The sequence below is a fragment of the Melospiza georgiana genome, chromosome 5 (genome assembly GCF_028018845.1).
Source record: "Melospiza georgiana isolate bMelGeo1 chromosome 5, bMelGeo1.pri, whole genome shotgun sequence".
Taxonomy (NCBI): domain Eukaryota; kingdom Metazoa; phylum Chordata; class Aves; order Passeriformes; family Passerellidae; genus Melospiza; species Melospiza georgiana.
The window spans coordinates 30,407,514-30,432,727 of record NC_080434.1 but is presented as its reverse complement, the minus strand read 5'-3'; the positions used below and the strand labels follow the sequence as shown (position 1 = coordinate 30,432,727).

The 25,214-nt window shown below is 37.5% G+C and overlaps 1 protein-coding gene across 2 annotated transcripts in view; it reads left to right on the top strand.

Annotated features, from left to right (window-relative positions):
* Positions 1-25,214, top strand: part of LRBA (LPS responsive beige-like anchor protein) — a 368,385-nt gene that overhangs the window by 302,919 nt on the left and 40,252 nt on the right. For both annotated transcript variants that reach the window (XM_058024236.1, XM_058024237.1), the window contains 2 exons: positions 9,819-9,986; positions 23,734-23,823. In XM_058024236.1, coding sequence (XP_057880219.1) covers positions 9,819-9,986; positions 23,734-23,823 — 258 coding nt within the window. The remainder of the gene's footprint in view (positions 1-9,818; positions 9,987-23,733; positions 23,824-25,214) is intronic.

Below are 25,214 nucleotides of genomic sequence, written 5' to 3'. Positions count from 1 at the left end.
GCAGCAGTAAGCGCCCTGTGGTGTGAGGGTGGTGGTACTGTATAGCTATGGGCTCTTTTCATTTCTCTGGGTACTGTCACAGTTTCACAGAATGTTCTGAGTTGGAAGGCACCCACAAGGATCACTGAGCCCAAGTCTTGAGCAAATGGCCAACGGGGCCAGTAGAGCCCTGGCGAAACAAGGACCCGATGGTGTCCTTGTGCTTAGCATCCTCTGGGTAAGAAAGCTGCATGCCACTCCACAGGCTTACTAGAGTGCTTTTTGATTAAAACCTTGTCATTTGGTTGTTGCTGCCCTAAAACATGGCATAATATTGTGCTGCCTTTTTTTTTTTGTGTGTTTTTGTAGGCCTTTTTTCTTCCATCCTGGGAAGTAACAATATAGATAGTTGCTTGTTTCCCCCTCAAAGAGCAAGAGCTGCCCTGGGAGTTCAGCTTCTGAATTAAATGGTTATTTGGAAGACGGGAGTTAAATATAATTTTACAACAGTATATTTTTATTTTATTTCTAAATGTTAGGGGTTTTTTTAGCACATCTGTGAAGAAAAAGTTATGTTGTTAGTATAAGGGGAAATTCTAGAGTTTTCTGCCATCTTATTTAGCTTATAACAGGAGAATATGTAGTTAATAAAAATGTTAATAACTGACCGGATGCCTTTTCAGCATTCAGCCTCTGAATGTTCATAGTATTCATCTCCTGTGCCCTTCCCACTAGCATGGTTCATGGCAGAGTAATATAAAGGTTATGAAAAGTTTGCTCTCAACTGGCTGCAGTCTGTCTCTTGCACTTGGAGGTGTTTATGCCTTGGTTTCCTGAGCATGCTCAATATACTCAATATATCACTTGTCTTTCTGTGTACAGCTGTCTATGGAAATTTGAGGCTGGTTAGGTGAAAGAAGGAAATAAAATCTAGAAAAAAATATTTACCAGAAAGTATTATGAATAAAGCTGTTGGAAGTTTGATGTGCAATACATCATGAAATGAGAATGAAAAGAATCAGAAATTTTGTGTTTTCTAAGGATGGAGTTTTTAAGAAGTAATTTATAAATACAATTCATTTTCAGATTGATTTCTTTCAAGCATTGAACTTCACTCCTAAGAGCTCTTTGTTCTGTTATGAATTCCAGTGCTAGCCAACCTCTTCCCAGGGACCATGAGACACCCCAGTGGATCCACTGGGAGAGGGAATGACACGGTCAGGATTGGGGCAGGGTCTTCCTTAATCAGGAAACTGGGAGCCCTTGCCCCAGGGTATTTGGTTGGTGAGCCACCCTGAGCACCAGTTTGTCTGGATCCAGACTTCCCAACAGCCTGGATAGCTTATGTAAGTGTGCCAGAACAAGATGTTAAATGGGAACCTGCTGTGTCTGAGCAAGTTTGCAATGAGCATTTCATTTTCCAAATAGTATATTCCACAAATCTGATTCTTTTTCTTTAAATGCTGAATGTCCTTGCTGCACAAGTTCTTCCTTTCTCTGTCATTCTCAAAGTCAAATGATGATTCTCTTTTGTCATTCCAATTAAATGCCAGCTTCAAGGAGTCTGAAGTACTTGCCAAACACTCCTCCTAGTGCATCCTAAACAGCCCCTCAGAATGGCTTTATAAGAGATCAGAGTTTCACTGTTCATAGTCACCTCAAGCAAGCAAATCCTGTTCTTGCTGGGCACTTCAGCCCCAAAAGTTACACATTTGTCCCATGTGATGATATAGTGCTGTTTCCTATTTCTGTAGCAGCCTGGTTTTTTCAGATGTGGTACCCTAATTGCCTTTGTAAATCTTGTGTCTGTTCCCCAAAAGCTTTAGAATAGTTCTATTCTGTGAATTAGCAGACAAGTCAAATTCCAAGATTGAAATTACCTTTCTGCCTGACTTGCATCTAAACTGTGTTTTAAATTTTAAATTCCTTGACCTTATGTCATACCATTTCCTAATCTTAAACAACTTTCTCTGGAGCGTTTTTTGCCCCCCACCACTGGCTTCAAAGACAAATTAGATTAGTCTCTACAACTCCTCTAAGATGTTTGCTTGTGCTGTTTGCAGTGATTTGAAGACCATGTGTTTGCAACCATTTCTGTCTCCTCTTACATGCATACTAATACTTGTTGATCATTACAGCTCTTGTGAATTGGGTATACAACTGACACATCAAAGCACAGCATAAATGCTGCAAGCTGTTGAAACAGAGTGCAGAAATAAAGCAACAGTTCACTTTTAGGGCTCACAGAGTAAGTGTTAGGAAGGAAGAAATGTACAAGCAGTTTAAATGTAAAATACATAAAAAAATCAGTAGTTTCTCACAGTTTGAAGTGTGTTGTGCTGTCATTAACCAAACAATATGCTTAGGCTTAAACTTTGAGGATTCAATGGGGTGGCAGCCTAGATACTTATTTGAAAACCATTTCAAATGTGGCTTGATCTGTGTTCACATAAATCCTTTTTTGAATTTTAATGATGCAAGCTGAATTCATGTTTTTGATGCTTTCTAGAACTTCATGACCTTCACTGCAGTCACTGAGTTTGTATGTTGCATTAGGATTATGTTACCTGTAAGCTCAGTAAATGTAAGCAAGCTAAAATCAAAATGCCACTGCTAAGAGTACCCTAGTACTTCCCTGAATTTTTGAATTTGGTCTGTTTGAAGCTTCAGTGTTCAAAAAGCTCATACAGCCTCAAAGGCAAGCAAATGTTGCACGGTTTGAAGTTGTGTGGTGTGTATTTTGCACCTCTCTCTTAAAGGGAAAGAATCTGTAACACAAAAAGCTCAATGACTGTTTACCATCCTTTCAGAAGTGTGGAGTCCTCTGACCTTTCACTTTGTCTTTGCTAACACTTGACATTCAGACTGTGATCACAAGGCTTAAGGAGGTGTCACACACAAGTCCCTTGGCTAGAAGTAATGCAAGTGATCTAAAGCATTGGAAGCAATGTCCCTGCATTAGACTTCTGAGGGGAAAAATAGGTTGTTGTGGCAGAGTGGGATGCAGAGACAACCAGTGCACAGCATTGCACTGTGAAATGCAGTCCTGTGTGGTGGGATTTTGGTGGTTGGGGTTTGGGTTTTTATTTAAAACACAAAACTTCATTTGAACTAATTTGGCTGAGCCAACTGTCAGCTGTGTGGTTAACAGCCTGTGCTTCCATGGGTAATAGGTTCCAGATCCAGGCTGTCAGTCTTCATGCAAACAAGTGCTAGAGGAACTGGGAGAGGAATTGCTGAATTTCAGGGAGGAGGGAACTTCCTGCCTCCTTTTGGTAGCATGTGTGAGAATCTTCTGAAAGAGGTTTCATTCCCTGTCTTGGCCTCAGGATGTTGATGACTTTTCTGTGGGAGAGAATCCTCTTAACAGCATAGCAGATGTTTTAAATGTGGACAGTAAATTCAGGGATGTGGTGGGGGAAGGTGGAAATGGCCAATAACTCAGCAATACCTACTGGTGCTATCAATATTTGCTTGTAGCCAACTTTGTAGTAAAAAAAGGTTATGGACTAGCCAGTCCCAGTTAGATGTTCTGTGTGTCTCTGGGGAAGGACAGATGCCAGCCACATACAGCACTCTTATCAGAGTTATGAATAACAATGGCCGTTTGTGTGATTTCACAATTGCAATTAATTATGGCTTTTATAAATTATTTTTCATGTAGGAGAATGCAATAAAGGCCTCCTGATCATTTTTTGTTCATACCAGTTCTGTACCTTTTCTGCCTCTTGGTGTGAAGGAACCAGAAGTTGGGACAGGGCCATTCTTGGGACACCTTTTGGAAAACATCTATTTACTGATGGAGCCAGTGGGTGAGACAGGTTTTGCCCACTCTTTTTTTTGTAGGTTGTAACAACCATGAATTTGTGAACAACTGAGGTAAGGCAACACCTAAGGCAGATGTCTAAACTTCGAAACTTAGGTATAAAAATGCATCATTTGTTCTGTTCATAAACTGCTTGTGGAAGATTGTAGCACTTCTGCCTTTAAATATTTCTCTCAAATTTGCAGGTTATCAAGGATATACTGAGAAATATTTTAAAAGTGATCACTGCCCTTGATGGAAAGAGTAACTACAAATGCTCCAATGCAGTTTTTTCATATTTTTAAAAATCTTTTATTCCTGGCATCTAATAATAGACGTTTCAGTTGAGAATAAAGCTGAATTTCAAAGGACATGCAATTTTCATTTTATAAAATGTGTAGCAGCTGTCTGACTTTTCCATTAAAACGACAAAGTTACCATTGTAGACTCAATATAGAAATGACCAAAAGATAAAAAAAGCTTAAGATTTTTTTGGCTAAACATGCTACTCTTATTTTGGTAATAATGACATTAATTCAGATAGGAGTTTGAATAATTGCATTGCAAAATATTTTTCTTTGTTTACATACTGCTCATGCAGACTATACCTTGGCAAAAATTTTCAGTAATTTACACTATTATGCAAATTTCCTTTTTTGTTAATACTTACTAGCTTAATCCTAAATACAGAGAAGAAGAAACAGAAAAAGGGAAATTAGTCTTCCATAGATCTCCTGCGTCTGAGCTTCTCAAATTGCTGATATCCTTTTTTTCTACAAAATCAGTTATCTTCAGTAAAGCAACTAAGTTAAATGTTTTATTAGGACTGTATTTTCCAGAGTACTTTATCCTGGTATTACTAACCAAGTAGAGAAATAAACCAAAATGTCCACTTTTGTTACAACAGTAATGAAGAATTGGCAGTGCATTTCTGTAATACAGGCACATACAGAGGAAAAATGAAATAGTTATTTTATTTTTTTTCTGTAAGTAATGCTCAGTTTCTTAACTATCTCATGCTTAAAAAAATCTGTAAAATATAGTAAGCAAAACTAAATGCATTTGGTTGAAATAGTTACTTACCAAGTAAAAAAACCACCAATCATGTAAATTGTTTTGATATCCCTTTCATCCATTTGAAATTTGTGTTACCTCATGCAGAACATGGAGTTAGTTTTCTCCTTAGTACGTTTGCTGTCCTCTTCCTTCTGATATCCTCAAGGCAGGCCTGAAGTCTGTATCTTTGGAATAACTTTGTGTAGATCTTTATTCTCAGATGTGTGTACCCCTGTGATCAAACAGTGTCACTGGGTGAAAGTGGATTTCATAATTTACTTTTTAAATCCAATAGGTGACTGAAAAACCTCTAAAGATAAAGCCAGCACTTGTAGAGTTAATATGTTATTAGGAGAACAGGAAATCTGGCAACTATTGCAGAAACTAGACCTAATGGTGCACACAAACAATTTGTCAGTCTTGGTAAATGTGAATAGCTTTCCGCAAAGTGGCTGCATTTGCTTTGTTTGAACAGCCTAAACTTTTCCTTTTCGAACTTTAAATCTTAGAAGTGAAATGTGATCCCCATATTGAATCAAAATAATTTAATTCAAAACATATTTTGATTGGAACAAGGCTGATGTGAAAAGAAACTCTAGAATAAAAAAAAAAAAAAGTTGAAAGGACTTTCTATCATATATTTAGCAAGAAAATTTGAAACAGTTCTAATTAGGCTGAAAAAACCAGCCTTCTTCATTGTAACTTACAAAGGTCATATATCAATGTTAAGGCAGCATTACCAACTTGTGTCTGAAAGCCTGAACATGCAAACATCTTTCCAGTTGTTTAGTTTTGGTGGGTTTGGGGTTTTGTTTTGAATGAATGTGCACACACGTATTTCTAAGCCAGAACACATATTAAAGTCCTTACCTGCAGTTATGCAAGTTTTTTGTCGTGTTTAAGAAGAGTATTTTTCACCTGAAAGTTGTGGTTTTGCTAAAAAATGTGTGACATCCTAATTCGTGCTTTTCTGTTCATACATAAATATTTTTCAAGTTGAACATAAAAGAGACTCCATTTTAAGCATTTCAGAGGAAATTCTTCCAGAGGGGAATTAAAATGTTTTGTCCATTAAAGGTAACAGGCAATTATTTTTACTTGAGATTTATTTCTTACTTGCTGGTGAAGTATATTCCTGAGTTTGTTAGTTTGGTTGTTTGGGTTTGGTTTGTTTTGGTTTTTTTTCAATTGAATAAATAGGAAAGATTATTTATGTACAAGCAATTTTGGTTTCTCAACAAAGTTTCTCCTTTCATTTTAACATTTCATAAACCTCATTTTGTACGGGTTGGACACTTTTTCTGTCATTCAAATAAGAGTTGCATGCATGCTTTATGCTGTGCTTCAAAATTACTTTGCTTAATCAGCATAGGAATAAGGCAAGAAGTCTGTAATTTATTTCTGAATAGCTTGACTATGAATATATATCTGTGCTAATGAAAAAAACTGCAGTTAAACTTTTCATCTAATTTCAGCATTAGAACATCCTGAACTCAAGCACAATATATATTCATTTTTAATAGACATCACTTCTTATGCTGTATGTCACTGCATAAAATCTAAAGCAGGAATAAAAGTAGAGGGCCAAAGCCGTAGTAGTCACTTCAGACTTAAAAATCTTTATTCCAAAGGTATAATATTGTTTAGGAAAGTAAATCAAGATAAATCTTTAGAGAATCTATACTGGTCAAAGGAAAAATCATTCCCAGCCTGCTAGTTTTATGGTTTTTGTTGTTCCATCCTTTTTCTACCAAATCATTTGTATTAGTATTAGACTGGTGTTAGTGTTTGGTTCCCAGCAGTAAATTATTCTCTATTCAATTCTTTCAAAAAACAGGACAGAAAAAGATGCTCATAAAATAGTGAGATAGTTTTGATTGCATATATTTAGTGATTGTGCATTCAAAAAGTATTTATGAATAAACTAAAATTTCTTAGTTAGATCAAAGCTTCCATTTGCTGATGTGTCTGAAGTGTTTCTACCTTGGGAATAGAGAAATGAAAGTTACTAATAGGTGTTTGTGTTTGACATCTGTATACTGTACTTTTTACCATATCTCAAGTGTTTTAGTCTCTGCCTAATAGATCTCATTAAAGAAACAGATATCAGCCCCAAGACAGTTTGTCAAAGTTAATATGAGTCCCCTGTGGACAGAATTGACAGTCTGTGTGTGGCTTCATGTGACTGCCTTTCCATGGGCCTGTTTGATCCATTAACAATTGGACATTAGTCCTTGATTCGTTTTACAATAACCCAATGGTTTGTGTATTGGTTTATATGCTGGACATTTTTGGGGATTTCCTTGTTGTACATATTGCCCTCAGAGCACAGGGTGAGCAACGAGCTCCCTCTGCCCTGGGGGTGCTGATAATTCCTTGCTTTGCTGCAGGAGCAGCACAGAAGGATGTTCGTGTCCCAGGGCTGCGTGCTGGGTTTAACTTGAGCCTTAACGAGCGCTGCCTGTCCTAAATGAGGCTGAGGCTGAAGTAATCCTAAATGCTGAACCATCAATAGGCTCGGCTTAGGTTTGCAAGAGGTGAATGCTAACAGCAGTGTTTAAAAACAACAAAAAGTGCAAACACCCTTCTTTTTATAACCAAATATTTCTGCAAGTTGCAATGTCTTTATATCTCAGATGCTTTCTCAAGGAGGACCCATACTTAAATACACTGGTGCAAAGTGCGTCATGCTGATCCAGCACATGGTGGTGTTTTCCTTGGAACTCTGTTCTTTAGTCATTAGACAAGCTGTTAATTATTGTTCCCCCATTGATTATGTCATAGCATTAGCACTTCACTCTAACCAAGAGCTTAACTGTGAACACGAAATACCAGGCAAGCTTATATGGCCTTTGAATTTGTGTGCTGTTTGGTCTGTCCTTCAAGGTCCTGATGCTGACTGTAGCTGGTTTTCAGTTATCTCTTTCACTTGGGATCTGGCAGCTAAGGTGATTTTAAGATGGCTTAATAAGGAAAAAAAAAGATCTGGTTTTCAATCTGTAAAAATTCCAAATGCAAAATAACTTCAAATTTGAAAAAACAAAAGTGAGGTCAGGGTAGCTCCCAACCATTCCCTGAGAATGCAAAGTGTTTTAGTTTTGCTTTTAAAGGGAAAACAAATTCAGATTTGTACAGACATTAATCTGAGGAGCTCACAGTGGAATTCCTTTAATTATTCAAGTCCAAATGCTTTGTGAGGGTAATATGACTCATGGAAGATCTAGCTTTTGTAAAAAAGGAGAATATGAACAACTTCAACACATTCTGAATATTTACTTATGTACCTGTAAAAAAAACCCTCTATTTCCTAACATTCTTGTTTTCTTGGTGTTAAATAGTTATAATGATAACAGTAAGTATGTTCCAGGGTTAATTTTTTTTTTAGCAGGATAGCATGAAAATTAATTCTTGTCATTGTAATTTGCTGAGCCCTGTAGAATTTTATGGCTGCACATTGCAGTATTATGGACACTCATGAGACTCCTGACTGGTTTTATCTTATTAAACAATTTTGAAATCATTAATTTTTAATTGGCCTGCTTGTGGTTTTTTATAGTTTTAATTGTGTGTCTGCGTCTAAATATTGGGTGTTTTTTAAAATAAAAAGGAAAAAAAGTCCCGGCTAAGCATATGTGTTGTAAGGTATTGCTATATGATCATCCCAACAGATATTCTACTGTGTGGTGATTCATTTTAAAGAATGCTTTCAGCAATTCAGTATCCTAATAAAAGTAATAATAAAAAAAGAATGATATGATGTCTAAGATATGTACAGGTCTTTTCTTGATTGAAAGTTCTAATTAAGTGAATCGAGGAAAATTAACTGAAATTAGCTGTCAGAAAGTCACATTTAAATGAGTGATGATCTGGAGTGGCAGTAAACATTTAAATGATATAAATTGCCATTTAAGTGTATGGTTTAATGTTTGTCATGCATTAATATGACATGAGACTGCAGTGACAATCAAGCAGCTTGCTCTAATTTGAACATATTTAGGGCTTTTGTATGGAGTGCACCACACAAATTAAGACAATTGCTGGTTTTATGTGTCAATTTAAATGTTGTTTTCAGGCATCGGTTAATGAAACAAACCCATCATTTTTGTGTGCAAATTGCAGAGTGATTTCCTTGGTTTCCCGATTAATTTCAACTTCCTTTGCTCAAAATTAGGAATTTCCTTTGCGAGGAAAATGCCATTCATTTTGCTAGATGAAGAGAATATGTTTGTTATTTTTTTTCATTTGGTAATTCAAATCAGAAATACATTGAATTCTCTGTATAAAATAGGAAAAAGAAATCCTGGTAGTGGTTTAATCTACATAAATTAGCTCTTTAGATGGCAATGATTTTAGGTTACCTTTAAATATAGTGGTTTTTGGATGCTCTTGTCTTGAGGATTGGGTTGTAACTAGTTAAAATCTTCAGAAAAGCAGCTTAATCATTCAGCATAGCACTCTGTATAGGTTTGTACACAAGAAATACGTGAGAGTGGTGGCGTATTGATATTTCCATCCTGTTAAAAATCTTTTACCCTAGCATCCCTAGCTAGTTAGTCTTGTTTCACAAATTCTATCAGTCTTCTCTCTGGCTGTGAGAATTAGATAATCCTGCTGTTGTTAGTCAGCGTGCAGATCACACAGGACAGCACAATTTCACTTTGAGAGTTCATAAAAACATAGCCTGTCTGTGTGTAAATGCACAAATATTTTCCAGTTACTGCTTTTTTTTTCTTTTTTTCCCGCTATTACAAGTTTAAAAAGTGAGATCTCAGTAAGTGGGAGGTAGGGCATGAGACTCTGGTATCTATCACAAGGCCCACCTTTTTCTGGATAGAATGTCTAAAATACTCTTAGCAATTCTGTATTTAGACTTGTTAAGAAAATTTGGCATGCTATAAAACAAAAATGCTTCTGCTACTACCAAATGATGACTATTTGTCACATTCAAGTTTGTGTTTTGTGTGTGTTCTTTTCACAGGCATTAGAAAGTGAGTTTGTCTCCTGCCAGCTTCACCAGTGGATTGATCTGATTTTTGGCTACAAACAGCAAGGGCCAGAGGCTGTTAGGTCCCTGAATGTATTCTACTATTTGACTTATGAAGGAGCTGTTAATTTAAGTTCAATAACAGATTCTGTACTGAGAGAGGTAAGTTTGTATTTTATAAATACAGAAAAGGCTTCATTTACCACTGCAGTGTTGAAACTGTAAAGACTCCACATTGTTCAAGGCTTCTGGTGAATGTTCAATTTCTTTGTGTTTTCTTGTGGTTTGGCCACAGGCCAGGGAAATGCAAGGTGCCTGAACCAGTTGTCACAGCATGCAGAATTAATAGAACAAGGATGCAAGTTGTTCTTAAACTTTGTGCACCTGGATTTCAGCCCAAGCTGGATGCCAATATAAAAATAAAAGTTCAAGGATTGCTTCAGTTGCTGAGTTCAGTCATTTTGTTCCCTGATACTGGGTCTCAGTGGCAGTGAACGGCCTTGATTTGGCTTGTGCTTCTGAATTTACTTCTGCACTTTTTAACAGTTAAGTGCAGTCTTGTCTATGTAGCAAGCATCAGACTTTTGTAGCCTCAGATACTTTAATTAGCTTTGCTATCAAATTAAAATAACCTGGCCTGTGTTCTTCAGATGCAAAAGAAAATATTTCAGCATTGCAAAGATCAGTAGCTTTACTCAGACTCAGCATCATTCAGAAAATCTATTTGCCAAAGTATCTCACAAAATATTGTATGTTTGAAAGTTCCTCCTCTACCACCTACACCAGCTGTTTAAAAAAGGGCAGTGTGGCATGATTAAAATAGATTTTTGATTGATTTTAGTTCCTCTCTTCAGACACTCTATTGGTACCAAGTATAGCTGCAAGTATATTAATTATAGAATAAATGTAAGTGGTACCTTGTTATAAAATATTCAGAGTCCATGAAAACAAAGCAATATGAATCTTATCAAGTGTTTTGTGTAGAGATGACACAGAGACTGGCTTAATACCAAAGTGATGGCTCAATGTTGTCATTACATGGCTTGCCATCAGTCTGCAAACTGCATCTTAGTCTATTTAAACCTAAAATACATGTGTTGCACATAAATACCATTAATTGAGTTAAGAAGAGGGATACTGGGACACGTGGCTTACAAGAAAAAATATCTGGATTTGGAAAAATTGTTGACCCAAGAGTCATCTAGTAGATGTTCACTGTGATGTGTTTTCAATTCACTGATAGTGAATATGTTCACTCTACGTTGGCATGGAATTATTCTTACCTTTTAGGAGTATTTATTAGACTCTTGAAGTGATTGGTTAAAGTGTGAGCTGAAATGTAGGCTGGGTATTGTATGTAAATTGTTCTAAATTTTGTTATTAGATGAACCATCATTGAACCTTTATTTGTTAAACTAATAATTGAAGTAACACTGGTGAAAGTAGCACACAGTTTTTGTGTGATTTAAATTTTTCTTGAACAGTTCTTTTAGCACATTTATTGTGATCTGTTTTACTATTGTTATACCCTGAAAAAATTTAGGATCAGGGGAATTACAAATATTTGGAAGTGTGGATCATCTCAGCAAGACATTCACTTTGTTACCAAATCTTTTGAATTTGTCACATTTTTTTATAGTACTTTGCTACAGTGTTTCTTATTTTTGATTGTTCTGTGCTGTCTGAACTGACTAAAAGATGAAAACAGGAGAGGGAGAATTGTAGTGTTGTTGAGTTCACAATAGTGTGGAGTAGCTTAGCAGCAGCAGAATTCTGAAACACTACTGATGGTGTCAAAAATACACACTGATGAATGCAGGCAGCAGAATGAATTGGGTCTTGTAGCGCTTTTGTTCTGAGTTGCTAGAAGGATTTGCCCAATGGAATATTTTTATTTAGGATTTTTAAGCATGCCACTAAAACAGTGAAAGGTCTCCTGTTTAGTTAGGTATCCCTTGCCATTTACATGTGTTTTGTAAAGTGTATTTATTATTATGTAAATGTGAACATGTAATTTTAAATGGCACATATGATGAGCTCTGATGCAATACTGATACTGCAGAAATTTAATGACTTATCACCAATGGTGACTTACTGTGGCTTTACTTATGGGTAGAGATGAAAGTAATGAAAAATCTGTTTGTGTGTATTTCTATGTGCATAATCATTCTATATCTATATGCTAAATGAATTTATCATGCACCTTTGACAGCCTCACCTTCTTCCTGCTTGCTAATCTGCCTCCCTGAGGACCTGTGCTAACATTCTGTGCTACCAAGCAGCTTCAATCAGCATTTATTTTTCTCCTTCAGTCAGCCTTCCAAAAAATACCTCCTCTTTTCTCCACCAAATTCCTGGTTAGAACTCAAATGAATTTCTGATGTGGACAATTTACAGTATTATTAGGCAGGCACAGCACCTCAGACTGAGTATCTTTTTATTAGGCAAATATTAAACTGGATTTCTTGGTTTCAAAAATTATGATTTTAGCTTTTTCCTCTTGATACGATTCAGGTTTGGGTCTTTAAATCTTGACAGTTGTAGCAGAAGAAGTATTTTTATTTGCAAACCTAAACCAAAGAGAAGCTGCTGTATATTCTGAGAGCTGCAAGTTATTGAGGCTTTTAGGTATCATATGGAAATAATAGCAAGTGCTTAGACCTTGGCAATTTCCCCACACAGATAGTGCTGAGCCTGTACCACATCAGCAATGAGAGGCCTATGATGCATGTGTTTCTGAGGTATCTCCGCAGATATCTACATGGGTACTGGTGACCTAACTCATCAAAGAGGCCACACACAGAACAATGGTGGAAGGCACTGAGGAGTGGAGGGGTGTAGGTTAATGCAGAATTTCCTTAGGTCTCCTAAATGGCTCCGACTGGCACCTTTATTTTTATAGGCAGTCAGGTTATATATATTACAAGAAGGAAGTACTCGTCTAGGAAGGAAAACTACTTGATTAAAACCATATTCCACCTTTTTTTTTTTTCTAACTGAAAATGTAGAACTTTTACATCCTCTTGTACTGCTGTGAACAATTTTTTCCTGCCATTCTTTCTGCCTATGGGAATAAAGGAAGTAAAGTATTTTGAAAGGATCTGACTGCCATAATAGAAAATTTTAAACTAAAATGCAAACCATGGGCCACATGCTACCTTTTGGCAGATAAACCCTGGGGAGTGCAAAGCTTGCATAATTCAAAGGCAAATCTCAGGGGGAGGGGAGTAGATCAAGAGAGAGGGGTTTGAGTCGCAGCCAGTGGGGGAAGGGAGCTGCAGCCAGGAGAAGCAAGGCAAGGGATCCAGTATCCCTGCTGGCATATTGGTGCACTGCTCTTCCTGCAGAGACCATTCCTTCCTCCTCCTCTTCCCCTCCAAGCATTTTGGTAGTGCTGTCATTGACTCTGCTCCTTGTGTGTTTTGCTGAAGGAGGTGGCAGCTGCAGAGGGAAGTTGCTGTTCAGTGGGCAAGCAGTAAATATCCTGGTGAAAAACCCTGCCTGTGCCAGCAGAGCTCTGCTGTGTCGCTGCCTTCTGTTGACTTGCTCTTGAGCACCACGTTTTGATCTGTGGAACTCCCAATCACAAGATATGCTGTGGAAGGGCTCTTTCTTTGCCTGGATGGAAGGGGCAAGGAGTCATTTAGCACAGACAAATGTCATCCAGCTGTTCTGGAGAGAATTCACAGCACCTTCTTATCACAAATTCTGCTCTCTTTTTGCCATAGCTGTCCAAGAATGGAGTGAAAAAAAAAAGTAGAATTAGATCTAAGTCGCTCAGACAAGTGACTGATTAGGAGCTGAAGCACAATGCATACAAAATAATTTGTATCTAGGACTGATTGGTGGGTATTCATCAGTGTTGGTCAGAAGAAGAGAAATTCCTCTTGTCTCTGGCTCCGTGTAAGAAAGGACGACATGAATGTGGGCTGCCCTCAGTTACTACTTAAAAGTACATTTCTTCACTGATATCCCTATGTAGTTAGTGTAAACACTGGATAAAAGCAAAGACAAGAAACAAAGTTAGTAGCAGGAAGATGAAATATTATTTGAAGAATGCATCCTTGATTTGTACAGGAAGTACAAATTGTATTTGTATATAGGATTTGTACTTCTCTACCCTTCAAGAAGCACCTGAATTTTATACCGTGCTTATCAAAAAGCCACATTTGAAAAACAAAACAAAACCAAACCATCTGATATATCTTTGAAGTCAGCAATTAAGGAGGACTAATAATTTTTAAATTAGCAATAATATCTCTAAAAACATAAGAATAAGTCCCATTAAATAATGAGTGATTTGCTTTTAGCCTTAGATGGTTCTGTTGTATTGTACTTCTTCCTCTGAAGAGAAGCTGCCTTTTTGTTACATGAAGGTGATCTATTTAACATTAGGAAGCAAGCTTTCTCCATTTTTTGGCACCTTTCTTTCTATTGGTGATATTTCTTTTCCATATGAACTCAGGAGTTTCAAAAATTATGAAGAATCAGTTTCGACATAGCATTTGGCTTGGTATTTGAATGTGCCACTTCTGATTATATATATAAAAAAGATAATTCCTTTATTTTCAGTTTTAAGGCATATGGGAAATTATTTAATGGATAATAGCTTTTAAATGTTATTTAAGATTAATATATTTGGGTAAGTTTTATGCATCTTAGGTCTATCTATTATGAGTCTTACTTTATTTTTAAATATTTACAGTTTGAAAGACTTCTGTGCCCAAAAGAAGTTACAAGGATGTTTAGTTTACATGACCCCAGTTCCATGACAGCAGTAGCAGATCTGATATCTTATCCCAGAGAAAGCATTTTTGGCCTCTTCTTTAGGTCTGGTCATGGTGGGAGTTAATAGCATATTTCAGCTCTAGCTTAGCTGGAAAACCCTGACAACAGTGAATCTTTCACGGAGTATAAACACAACTTGTATTTATAACATAGTTAACATTTACTAAATAGTTGGGAAAATGATCAGTCTGGATTTGGCAGGTTGGACAACAGTCTTTGTTGTGGCTGTGATGAGTTTTAAAATGTAGGGTAAAATGGTTATAACATAACTGTCACAGAGCAGTAAATTTCCATGTGCTGTATTTGGTAAGTAACAAATTCACTCAGGCAAAGTACCTTAGAAACCATCTTTGAATTGTCTCTGGCTGGAAGTGTGCTGCACAGATGGCATGTTCGGTGTTGTACAGCACAGGAACAGTGGGGAAAGCCAAATAAGTGTTTGATATTGGTCTCATTTTAATTTCAAATCTGTATTAAAATACCTCTGTATGGAACTGGAATTAAGAAGGCTGTATTTAAAGGATTGTACAGTGATTTAATGGCTAGGGAGATGTGGACTTGGCAATGCATCCAAGCCCATACCTTGGTCTGTTCCTGGGGTGGTACCCATGGTAGGAGTGTGCAACAGAGGCAGGGCCTCCTGTGAGGGCAGGTACCACTGCTCAGTGGAATCAGCCTGCCTGGGCATCAGGCCTGTCCCATGAAAGGATGCAGTATTTCCTTCTGGTGAAAGGAGCATTAAATAACAGGAGCACCACTCCTGCCACCCGTTTGTATCAGTTACCTATTAATTCTCACATCTCTGCTCACACTGTGACCTGCTTGTGGTGTTGGAGTAAAGGAGCAAAATGATCATAAGCAAGTGCTTACTGCAATTATCTGGGAGGTGTGGCACTCCTTTGATTCCATTCAGCCTGGAGTTTGATGTCATGAATGGGAATTTATTGCCCTTTGTCTAGCTTACATATTTACTACAGTGCTTACAAACAGACATGAAAAATATTCATCTGGGTTCTAATCCAGAAAAATATTTGACTTTGCTGTTCTATTTTAGTCTTCATTACAGGGTAGATTGTAATTTTACCTGCTGATTATGCTTCTCTATCCAGCAGAAAAAGAAGAGACATTTTAGAGTTAATTAAATTAGGACTGGGATGCTCCATGCATAAGGATTAAAAAAACTGGCAGGAAGTAGTAAAGTTTTTGGAAGGAGGTAACACATGTGAATTAGTTCTTCAGCTCTGAGTGCTTTTTTTCACTCAGCCTTTGATTGAAATTCAAGGGATAGAAATTTTCAGTGCAGTCAGTTCGCTCACCTCTTGCTTGACCTGCCTTGAGGATCTATAAGAGCCAGAGAGGTCTAGAGACTCCCTGGGCTCCTTACATTTTCATTTGTGCCTGGCTGGTCAGCCATGTTTGTTGGCTAGCATTAAACAAGGTAGGGATAAAAGTGATATTCATAATGCTTCAAAAATAACTCCTTTTGATATAAATTGTTTCTGTTTTTAAAGTACTTTTTCCTCTTCCATATGTGGAAAGGATGAGATGTACTTGTATATAATAGTTACAGTTATACACCAAGTCATTTAGCCTTGAAAGAATCATGGAAGTGAACAGGCTACAGAATTTTTTGTGTCATCCACATGCTTTGATTATTTGCAGCCTCTTTATGCTATCTGAATGGTCTCTGTATTGACTTTCATAGTAATTGGGAAACTAAATATTTTTGTTTGGAATATTTTCATTCTATGCCCTTGTTGCAGCCCAGGGTGTCTAACCTAGTCATCAGTGTGGCTGTAGATGTGTGTAGTGTTTACTTACCAAAATTTGTTGTTTTAATTATTAGTTATACTTGGTAAATAGCTACTGCTTGAGTGACAAAGCTTGTGGTCATGCTGGAAGTGTTTTTCTCAAGCAGTTATCTAAAAGTAAAGTCTCAGTTAAATGTTACATTCTATTAAATAACAACAAAAATTCCATTTGTTGCAGTAGAAAACCCTGAGATAGCTTTGCACCCGTAGTTTGGAAAGAGCAAGTTTGGTCTTGCAGGTAGTGATTATGAGAGTTTAAATAAATGTATTTCATAGCTTAAGAAAAGGAATTGTTTATTTCTTTTTCACAATTGTTGCAGATTCTGAAAGGTGATCAGAGAAGACAGTTTAAAGACCGCTACATTTTGGATTTTGACATCTGTGTATTAACCTCCTTCAGATTGAAATGTTTTATTTTAATGAAGCTTTCTTATTTAAGAAATAGAGATGACATCAGTGTTTAGGAAATTCTGTGGACTGCTAACAGATTGGAATTGATTGCTTTTTTCCAGAGGAAAAAGTTTAATTTAAGAAAATTTGGGATTGTTTAGCTATTTAGAGAAGCAAATGAATAATGCCAGAAATTGAAGTTTGAGGGTATTGTGCATGGCAGTGCCACTGCTTTCTCTGTGATAATTATTAATTTGAAATGAAAGCACTGATTTGCTCTCTAGAAGTCTTTAGCTGCCACAGAAAAGAGAAGGAGGAAGCGATTTTGGTTGTGGTGCTCAAATAAAACAGAAACTGTTGTATTTTAAAAAACTAATTCCAGAACACCTTAGGCTTTTGCTTGTATCGACTCCAGTTTTATTTGCAGGTCCTTAAATTGATCTTTACTCTCCTTTTAGACTCTTTTCCCTTTTTATTTTGTCAGTCTCTTTGAAGTAGTACCAGACCTGTTTTTGTAGTTCTAGTGCTTTTTATCTGCTTCTTTCCAGTAGCCAAAGATTTAGGTGTTTTGAATGAGCACATCAATGTTCCAGACAGAGATACTGTTTGAAATTATCCATGAACCCAGAGCCTCTGAACATTATTGAGTGACATTTGTTTCTGTTGGTTGTGTCTGCTCTGACTAACTGGTTTCTTTCAGATTGGCAGCTGGGATTACGCTGCAGCGGACGGACAGCTGCGTGAGCTGGAGATTGCAGCCAGGCTGGGCTGTGCCTCTGCTTAATATGCCTGGAATGTATAGATTCAGATTGGGGCAACGTGCACAGCCCTGAGGGGCTGCTGTTTGTATTCTCACAAACTGTGATTGCTTCCTGTTTTATTTTAATGAGTGCCATGTAATTGTCACACTGATTTGTCTGGACAAAAAGACTTCATTTTTTCTTTTTTCTCACAGAAAATTCCTTATTGTTTTTTAAGAGCTGGTTTAGTGTTTTTGTTTGTAAAGATATGGTGGAAGGCATCCTATGCAGATCTCCTTTCTTCACTTTTCTGATGTGAATAGGATAATGTATTATTCATATATTGATTTCAAACAGCTTGAGGAAAAAAAAGTAATCCTGCTTAGGGTAACCCCTTCCCATCCATGTATCTGTAATATGGATTTTATAAACAACAAGTGGTTAGACCAGTAACCAATCTCTAGACTATTCTGGTATTTTCAGAACTCAGATATTTTCAGACAGAAGGAGGTGAAACTGGGGGGTGATAAGAAGAAAAGAAATATATTATGCAGCAGATATATTTCTTACAAGGAAGGTACAAAGCAGAAAGGAAAAAAAAAGCTGAATGGCCTTAATTTCTCCATGTATCTGTAGTTTTTTTGTGTAATGAGGCCCACAGTTTTGTTACAGACCTTGCTAACACGCAGGCAAGGGTTGTGCACGTTTTGCTCCATCCCAAGTTGCTCGTGTGCCCTAAGAAGGCCCCTCTCTGCAGGCTGCTGACAGTATTTCTGCCCACGCTTCGGCTCTGGAGCCATAACCCTGAGGTGCTGGGCTTGGAGCTGTACCTGCATTAGTGGGCAGCAACAGGAGCCTTCTGCATTCAGCTTGGTTAGCAGAGGGAACATCACAAACATTCTGCAGTCAGGTTTAATGACACCTAGAGAACAATAGGTAACTCTTGGTCTTGTAGTGTCTTTTCCTTAGCCTTTCTTCTGCTCCATTCTCTTCCCTGCAATTTGTTAGATTTCAAAGCTAGCACACACACTTTTCTTAAATCAGTAGATTAAGTGAATGATGAAATGAGAAAACAAAATATGGAAGTGATTCAGAACAAAATGTTTGATTTGTAAAGTCAAAACAAGAGAAATAATTTTCTGGTTTGACATGAAGAAACTAGGCTGCTCATTTCATTTTTAAAATAGCAAATGGGAGTGTGTGAATTTATGATACTAACATTTGAGTGCTGTATTTTTTCCTTGGGTCAAGTGTAGTGCAATATCCCCAGGGCAGGTGTACAGTCAGCCAGCATATACATTGCCTCTGTTAGAAAAGCATTTTGCCCATTTTTCACAATCTTGATCTAATGGGGATTGTTAGGAAACAGGGGAGATGGTGCTACAAAGAGCTTCTCTTTACAATCTTGTGCCTCTTTCCAGCAATTTTATCTATTGTTATGAATTGTGCTTGCTCTCTGGCTAGTGTTATCTGTATTCCTGTAGTCCTAGAGGAATTTAAATAAGAATTTTCCTGTAGGGGGGTAAGTGGCTCTCTCTGATCAGAGGGGGTTTTTTGATCACTTGTTACCGGAGCTGGATTTTAATCATTGTCCGTAGGGAAAGGAGCTCCTTGGTTGGCCGCTGAGCCATTCAACTTCCCTGTCAAACAGTCTGTGTTCTCTGATGCTCTAAAGCAACATGTGGGTGGAAGGAAGGGGAAAGCAAGTAATCATAATTGCATATCACTCAAGCCAATAGAAATCACTGAGGAACATGTGTGTAAACCTTTTTGAATATTGAAAAGTGAGGTAGGAGCGGCAGAGAGCCAAAATAATTACTTTTGCAAGGGCTGTTATTTTCTGGACATAAATACTGGGCAGAAAGATGGAGGATGAACCCAAAACGTTTTCTGTCCCTGACATGTGTGCTGAAAGAATATATATTACAATGCATGGTGTTATTTCACCTGGGGTTTCAAATGTTTGGCAACTAGATCGTAGAGATTTGGGAAGTAACTGGGAATACTTTGGTGCAGAACTGTAAAGGAGCTGAGAGCAGCCTCTTAGTAGCAAATGAGGAGGTTGTAGCTTGTTGAACTCTCAGACCAAGGCATGCATTTTAACATGGGTGTGCTGTGCCTCTGGACTCCTCAGTTTGGTGCTTTGTGTCTGAGGAGGCATGATGAAAGCAACTCTGAGCTATTCCCTTTAAAGGTACTTAAATCTGGAGTTAAATGGTGTATGTCTTGCCTTTTAACTGTTATGGGCCTTCATTTGAGAATTTGAGTTCAAAACTGGAGACCGTTTCATTCTTTCTCTGTGACACTCACTGCAGCTCCCCCTCCACCCGCCCTCCCTCATATTTAATTTTATAGTTCTTTCAGACGTAAACATGAAAAAAAAGCAATTTTGACTTAGTTTCTGAGTGTTGCTGCAAAGAAAAGTAACAAACATCTGTTTTTACCTTAACTGCATCCATATGTTCAACCTCCCCATCACCCTCCTTCCCAAAAAATTTACAGCCGTATTTGATGGGTACTGCATATTGTTGAATTAACTTTCTTCACAGTTAGATGAGAGGGTAAGTTCAGAGACTGGAAATAGCCATACTAAACAGTGACCAGGAACTACATTATAGCTAAGCCAAGTTTTCAAGTTCTTTACTTTCCTTCTTTCAATTTGCTTCTCTATTCTCCTTTTCCCCTTCCCATACCCCAACAGAAGAGGAGATGACCTAGGAGGCTTTTTAGGAATGGGTACAATCAGATAAATGTTAACTTAGGAAATTTTCCTATGGCTTTCATGCTTCTAAATTAATTAACATTCCAAATACATTGTTACATAAGTATGTGTTTGGGATGCATACTGTGTGAATTATTGTAAAGGGTTACTTACCTTGTTTCATTTTATTGCTTCTTGTTGTAGCATCTGGAGCAATTCTGGCCTTACCAAAATTTTGAGTTTGTAGATTATTAACAGGAAAAAGGCTGTTTTACTTTGGTATTTGAGAAACACTGAAATAAAATGTGGAATGATACTATGTTTTACTTTGTGGCACACATCTTGCTTTCAGTGATAAGAGTTTGTCAAGCTAAAAATGTCTTTCAAGCAAAGGTTATGTGTGTCTTACCAGTTATATGGTGTCCTTAATAGATGTGAAACTGGTTGTGCAAATTTCCCAAATGGTTCTACCTACAGTCGTGTGAATGGCTGTGTGCTCCAGAGGAATCCAGCAGTGTGAGAACACATGCCCTTCCTCTACTGCTGGAGGAGCTGTCTCTTAGTAATACTGACTGATGCTGGTAATAATTATTTTCAAGAAAGCTCAGTTAGAGGCTGGGCTGGAATCCACTAGAAAGGAAGTGGATGGAGACTTTCTGACTGATGGGCATTTTACTGTATTTTCTCAGGTGAATGGCAGGTAGGTTCTTTTCTTAAAGGAGATACTAATTATATCTCTGAGAAGAAGATTCTCTGGTCCTACCTGATTTTCTTTGACAAGTTGAACAAAAGTCTGAGTGGCATCTGGTGGCTCTTTCTGCTGTTACATAAATTGAGAGATGGGGATTGACTCCATCACATTTCTGCTGACAGAGGGAGGTCATCTTGCATCCTTCTGTATGTGATCCTTCTGACTGAGGCATCAGAATGTGGAGCTGACATCTGGATTGACTTTGAATACAATCTGGGAAAAGGAAGGAACCATTTGGGCTTGCTAGTACACTCTCTTGGTCATTATTACAAAATGTGGAAACTAAAAAGAGAAACCTTTACTCTTTTTTTCATGGTAACCAGAAGGAATGCAGAAGATTTTTTTCTGAAGTCTAGCCACAATGTCTAGACATATTTGTCCAAGTGTTGTTGCCTTTACTCAACAGTTCTTCAAATTTCTTTTGGATTTCTGAAGACACCAGTAAAGACGACAAACTCAAACTAGGTCATAAACAGTGTCTGTTAAGACTGAAAATGGAGAATTTGTGATCCTCTGAGGCAGGGTTTGGCAAAACCATTGTTCCACTGGTCAGCAGCTTCACCCGGTCTGACAGACACTATGTGAAAATAGACAGTGCCTCTTGACTGGCAGGTTGAGTACAGTATTTTATACTTGATCTGCATCAGTTTGAGCTCTTGTAATGATCAATGTATTGAAATACTGTGCATCAATATGTGATATCTTGTGTTTCTTATCATTTTCCCTCACTGTTGGCACCATGTAAGTGTGTAGTTTCCAGAGGTATTATTGGGCATTAAAAGACATACCAGATTTCAAGGTTGAGATAAAAATTCTGATTCTATTTAAATGATGAACATGAGCATTTGGGAATGAAAGTTTCTGTATTGATCATAAGTCAATATACAAGGAAATGATTAAATCTAAAGCTCATTATTTCCTTGCTTTATCTTTTCTCAGTTCTAAAAGAAAGGCATGGGAGTTGTGTTTCAAGAATATTTTATCCTGTATTCTTCTGGTTCTACCCTCAATGCAGGGCAGAATTCCTATTTGCTGGTAAAAATATGCTGCTTAATCTGCAAGTAAGTTTGGGCCCATCTTTTTAAAATCTGGATGTTTTGAAACAAAGAGCATTTTATGGAGAGGGTAGGGCTGCTGACCCGTTCATTTGTTAATGCCTCATGTCTTAAGAGACCTCAAAGTTTTTGTGATTCCCTTGATATCTTGAGTCACAAACCCCCAGATTTGAATTTTAATGTAGTGTGTCTCATCAGCAGGAAGGAGACTGATGTGGTCTTACTGAGCTTTATTTCATGAGTCTGATACTGCTGTTACTGAAAAAGTGCTCACTGCATCACACTGTATGTGTGTGTCAGATTTCAGCCAGCTTTTTGATAACTTCTTCACCAGTTCTTTGAACATTATGGTCCTTCCCAGAGAGGGCAAGAGTGTTAGAATCTGTTCACAGACTAATTTCAACTCCTGCTCTGGTGAGTTCAGATATTTCAAAAGCCCTGCCAAACAGAGTAAGGTCAAGTGTTGTGGATGGCATGTTTACTATCAAGAGGATGATTATTTTAAGGTTTCAGGTGCATTCTAGTTTTGGCTTTGTTATTTTTGTAATAGGAGAATGTCCTACTAATGGTCTTTATAATTATATAAAAATAATTGTTTGTAAGAGTAAAGTCAGCATTGGTGTTATTCCATTGTCTTTAAAATTTTAAGGAGTGGCTAAAATAGACCAGGAAATGTAAGTGCAAGGAGCATTGAGGAAGATTGAACCATGAAAAAGAAGAATTAGGGGAATATACCTGAGGCATCAGCCCATGTACAGCATGCTAGTCCACAGCAAAGGCAAGGTGATTAGTTAAGCTTACAATGAAAGAGATATAAACTCAGCTGAATGATTTGAGATTTTCTGTACTATCAGCCTGTTTCTGTGCATGGTGCAGGGAGCCAACATGGCAAGAAGTAACTTGTTGAATTTTGGCTGCTTGATGTTATCTTTAAACTTAAACCTCTTAGTGGGCTAAGAGGTGGCAACATGGAAAATTAGCTGGACATGCCTGGGGCAAGAAATATAAGTTCACAGGTTTAAACATAATTATTTTAAAGAAATCACTATGCATAATATTTTCATATGAAATGAAAATGAAGGAAGTACTAAAGCATGTTGCTGAAGATGCAGATAAACTTTAAAAACCCCCTTGTATTATGCCTTCATGTTCTCCTGTAGTTTTGCTGTTGGTAGTTTAATGCATCCTAACATTGTTTGATCTTCTTGAATAAACCTGGAAGTAAGAGTAAAAGCTCAGTATTGCTTTCCTTCTAGTTACTGCTGTGAAATGAAGCAATGGAGTTTAATGTACAACACTTAATACCCACAGAAACTTTTTAAAAGTTAACTTTTGGTTTTGAGTTATGATACAAACAGGATAAGCCAGTGGTAGAAAGGAAAAATGGAGCCAATATAGAGGGTTTCTGATTATAATAGCTTGTTTCTGTTTAATATCATTGAGCAGGATGAGGTTTTGCAGAGTTTCTCATGGAAATAGCATCCACAGTACTAAAATGATTACCTCATTCTTAGTACCAGTGCCAAGCACTTAGCCCCACAGTGAACACACGGGGTTGATTTTCAACATGAAACAAGCCAGAAGTGTGGAATGACATTTTCAGGTGACAGTTATGGTTCTATTGCCTGTAATTAGCACCTCTTAACATGCAAACCTGCCTGTGCCTTTTCCAGGCTGTGGAAGCTCAAATACGAAGTTTTGGACAGACCCCTTCCCAACTGCTCATAGAACCACATCCTCCGAGAAGTTCTGCCATGCAGGTGGTAAGTGCCATGTTAACTCTTTGTGACCTGCCATTGTGCTCACTTCCTTTGCTACCTTACCTTTGCAGAGGTGGACACTTTCACTTTGCTTTTATGTGGTTGTGGAATTATTTTATTAAAACCAGCAGATGAGTTACGAATTGGTAGGAGTTGCATGCAGTGCTTAACTATTTCTTTTATTTGTTGCAGAAAGGATTGCATTGATTTCTAGTGTAGCTTTTTTTTTGTCAGTGTAATCCAAGAACACTTCATCAGTTGATTTTGTTAATACCATACCTGTACAGGTGAGAGCCAGTCTTCGTGGAGACAATTTAGTTAATCTTTGGCAGATTCCCCAAGAAGCATGGATTTAGGAGGTGGAACTTCCTTGTCTTTTCCCCCAGGCATAGGTTTTCCCTTAAAACCAGGATTACTAGGAATTCATGAGCTGAAACTTACATAACAAAGAATGTGACTAAATGTGTTTTGCAGTAAAGCTAGGGTGATAAAATCCAGGCAGTGAGCATTAACATGCTTTCCCTTTTACCTCTACTTGTGTCTAATATAATTTTATTTTACAAACTATTATTACATTACTGATCTTTTTTCATATCATGTTGTGTGCAGTCCTTGTGTTTAAAATATCATTTGTGTTGTTGTAGGTCCAGAACTAAAGATGTTAAGTGATATTCTGACAAGTGGAGCAAATGGTCTGCTAATTCCCAAGGTTTTCAAAAGGTTATATTCCCTTATTGTTAGAGTGTACATTTTACACTGCAATACAAAAAAACCCCAAAAACCATAAACATGTCATACAGGACATGCAAGAGGAAAATACGTCCTACTCAAGCAGACTAAGGTTATTAATTTAAAAACATATCTGAAGTGCAGAAGGTTTTAAAAGATTACACAGAAACATGAAATGTTTCCAAAGTAGCTTACAAACCTCGTGATGCAGGAGTCTCAGAAGTGTAAACTTCCTTGATAAACTGATCTACTGGCCTTTCTCAAATGCATCTGTGTTGTACCTGAGAGCTGCTCGGCTGCCTGTGCCCCATGCCAGGTCCCAGGCCAGCAAACACTGCAGGCACTCGTGTGTGTGTTTCAGAAGAGCCCTGCTAACAGGGATGTTGGGGAGCCCAGGTACTCCCCTTCATGCAGCCACTTGCCATATGTCTGTCTGTCTGTCATGGTGCCATGCACTGAGTGCTCACTCTAATTTAAAGGGATTTGTTTCAGGAAGATGAGCAACTTGAGAAGTTGATTATTGACGTATTAGTCAGAGACATTGTTATATAAATAAATTTGATACCAGAAAGCAGTTTGTGTGGTTTTATCATAATATTTTTCATGATGCTGAATTAGTGAAGATTTAGTATGTAACAGAAGAAGTTAAAATATAAGAAGTTAGC